The following is a 1,660-nucleotide window of genomic DNA, read 5'->3' on the forward strand; positions in this document are numbered from 1 at the left end:
TTTAACTTATAATAAAGAAAATGACCTGGGCAGAATAGCCTGCAAAAGAAACTTTAAATTAATGTGAGGAAGAGATTGTATTGAAGGTATGTTATATTATATATCGAATAATGATGTTGTTGTAAGTGTTAAAAATGAAGATATAATATAAGCTGTTAAATATTTAGATGTCCCTGAAGATGGCTAGAATGGCCGAAACGTTGGACTAGTGAAAAATAAAGTGTTGAGATAGAATTGGATACTAATTTTTTATTTATTTAATAAATAATTACCTTGTCTCAAAAAATTTTGAAATAATATAATTAATGTAAAATAATGTTATTGGAAGTATGTAAAATAAAATAATACATAAGTAAATTAATGTAAATACTTCAAAAAATAAATTTGATAATAAGAGAAATTTGAAGGAGTGTTGAAACCCTCAAAAGGCGGTAGAATCCAAAACGATCCTAGCTAGTAGAAGCTTGCTAGGACAGTACTAAACAGGGTTCAGGACAACTCAAGGTAGAAGGGAGGTGAGGTGCTAGAGCTCTCACTTCCACTCGCAATGCAAGCTAGAAAAGTGACCTTCCTAGACAATGATGTGTTGTCAACTGCAGTCAAAGTGTTAACTGCTAAGCCCGATAAACATGAGTTAAACACTGGGTCAATGCGCGATGCAAGAACATTTAACTTTTGAGAGGGACTCGATAGGTAGGTAAGGAAAATGAGATATAAATAGGTCCCTAGGCGAGTAATAGAAATATTAATTTGCAATTTAGCAAAAAATTATCACTTTACGAATGGAATATTTATATAACCAATTTTAACCAAGAATTCAAATTACTCTGGCCTATAGTTTTGCCTTGTTGACTGAGGGTTGAGAGTGCTTACTGATGCCAGGAAATTTGGGCAATGTGGAGTTCCAAGGACAGTAAAAAATACCTAAATTACAGGCAAAAAATCACTTGTTACCAACTGGGAATAATTCTTTCATATCAAGTATAACAAGTGGTAAGTTAGGCTCATTCACTAACAACAGAGTAATAGTAATTTGTGATAAATACATTTTTTAATTATCTTAATTTTTATAAAAACTATTGAAATGGTGCTCATATGCCTCAAATCGAGCCTTACATCAATATAGACACATTCATGAAGTGTAAATTCTAAATTTTTCCTTAGAGGCAGAATAAAAATAAATACACATAAAATATTATTTGCTATTAGATCAACGAACAAAACTACTTCCAAAATAACTGTGTTTTATTTAGAAAATCTATGATTAATTAGAAATATTATTGCAGAATACAAATCACTATAATCATTACTTTGTTGAAGAAACTGAGCAGGGTTCGATGGCACCATTGAGGGATAACCCACAGAAGATGGGAAACCCAAAGCACCAAGCATGTTAGCAGTAGATTGTAATGGATTATAAGGTGTCCTGACCATTTCATACCCAGGTGAAACATCTTTCATAATCAGTCCACTAGGCAACTTTCCTTTGTTGTTTTGTTCAAATTCTATAATACAAAAATGTAAACATGATGCAATTCTTTAAACAAGAATGTTCATAATTTAAAAAAAACAAACAATGTTTTTAATAAAAATTATTATTGATATATAAACAGTGGCTACATGTAAATATATATGTGTGTGTGTGTGTGTGCGTGTATAT

General features: G+C 31.0%; 1 protein-coding gene across 2 annotated transcripts in view; it reads right to left on the bottom strand.

The window, feature by feature from the left end:
* The window catches only part of sno (strawberry notch), a gene marked incomplete at its 3' end in the record, with an annotated part of 54,012 nt that overhangs the window by 40,426 nt on the left and 11,926 nt on the right, over positions 1 to 1,660 (bottom strand). For both annotated transcript variants that reach the window (XM_067045515.1, XM_067045514.1), the window contains 1 exon segment: positions 1,311 to 1,505. In XM_067045515.1, coding sequence (XP_066901616.1) covers positions 1,311 to 1,505 — 195 coding nt within the window.

This window comes from Halyomorpha halys, unplaced genomic scaffold (genome assembly GCF_000696795.3).
Source record: "Halyomorpha halys isolate HHAL.00 unplaced genomic scaffold, Hhal_1.1 Scaffold170.1, whole genome shotgun sequence".
NCBI classification, from domain to species: domain Eukaryota; kingdom Metazoa; phylum Arthropoda; class Insecta; order Hemiptera; family Pentatomidae; genus Halyomorpha; species Halyomorpha halys.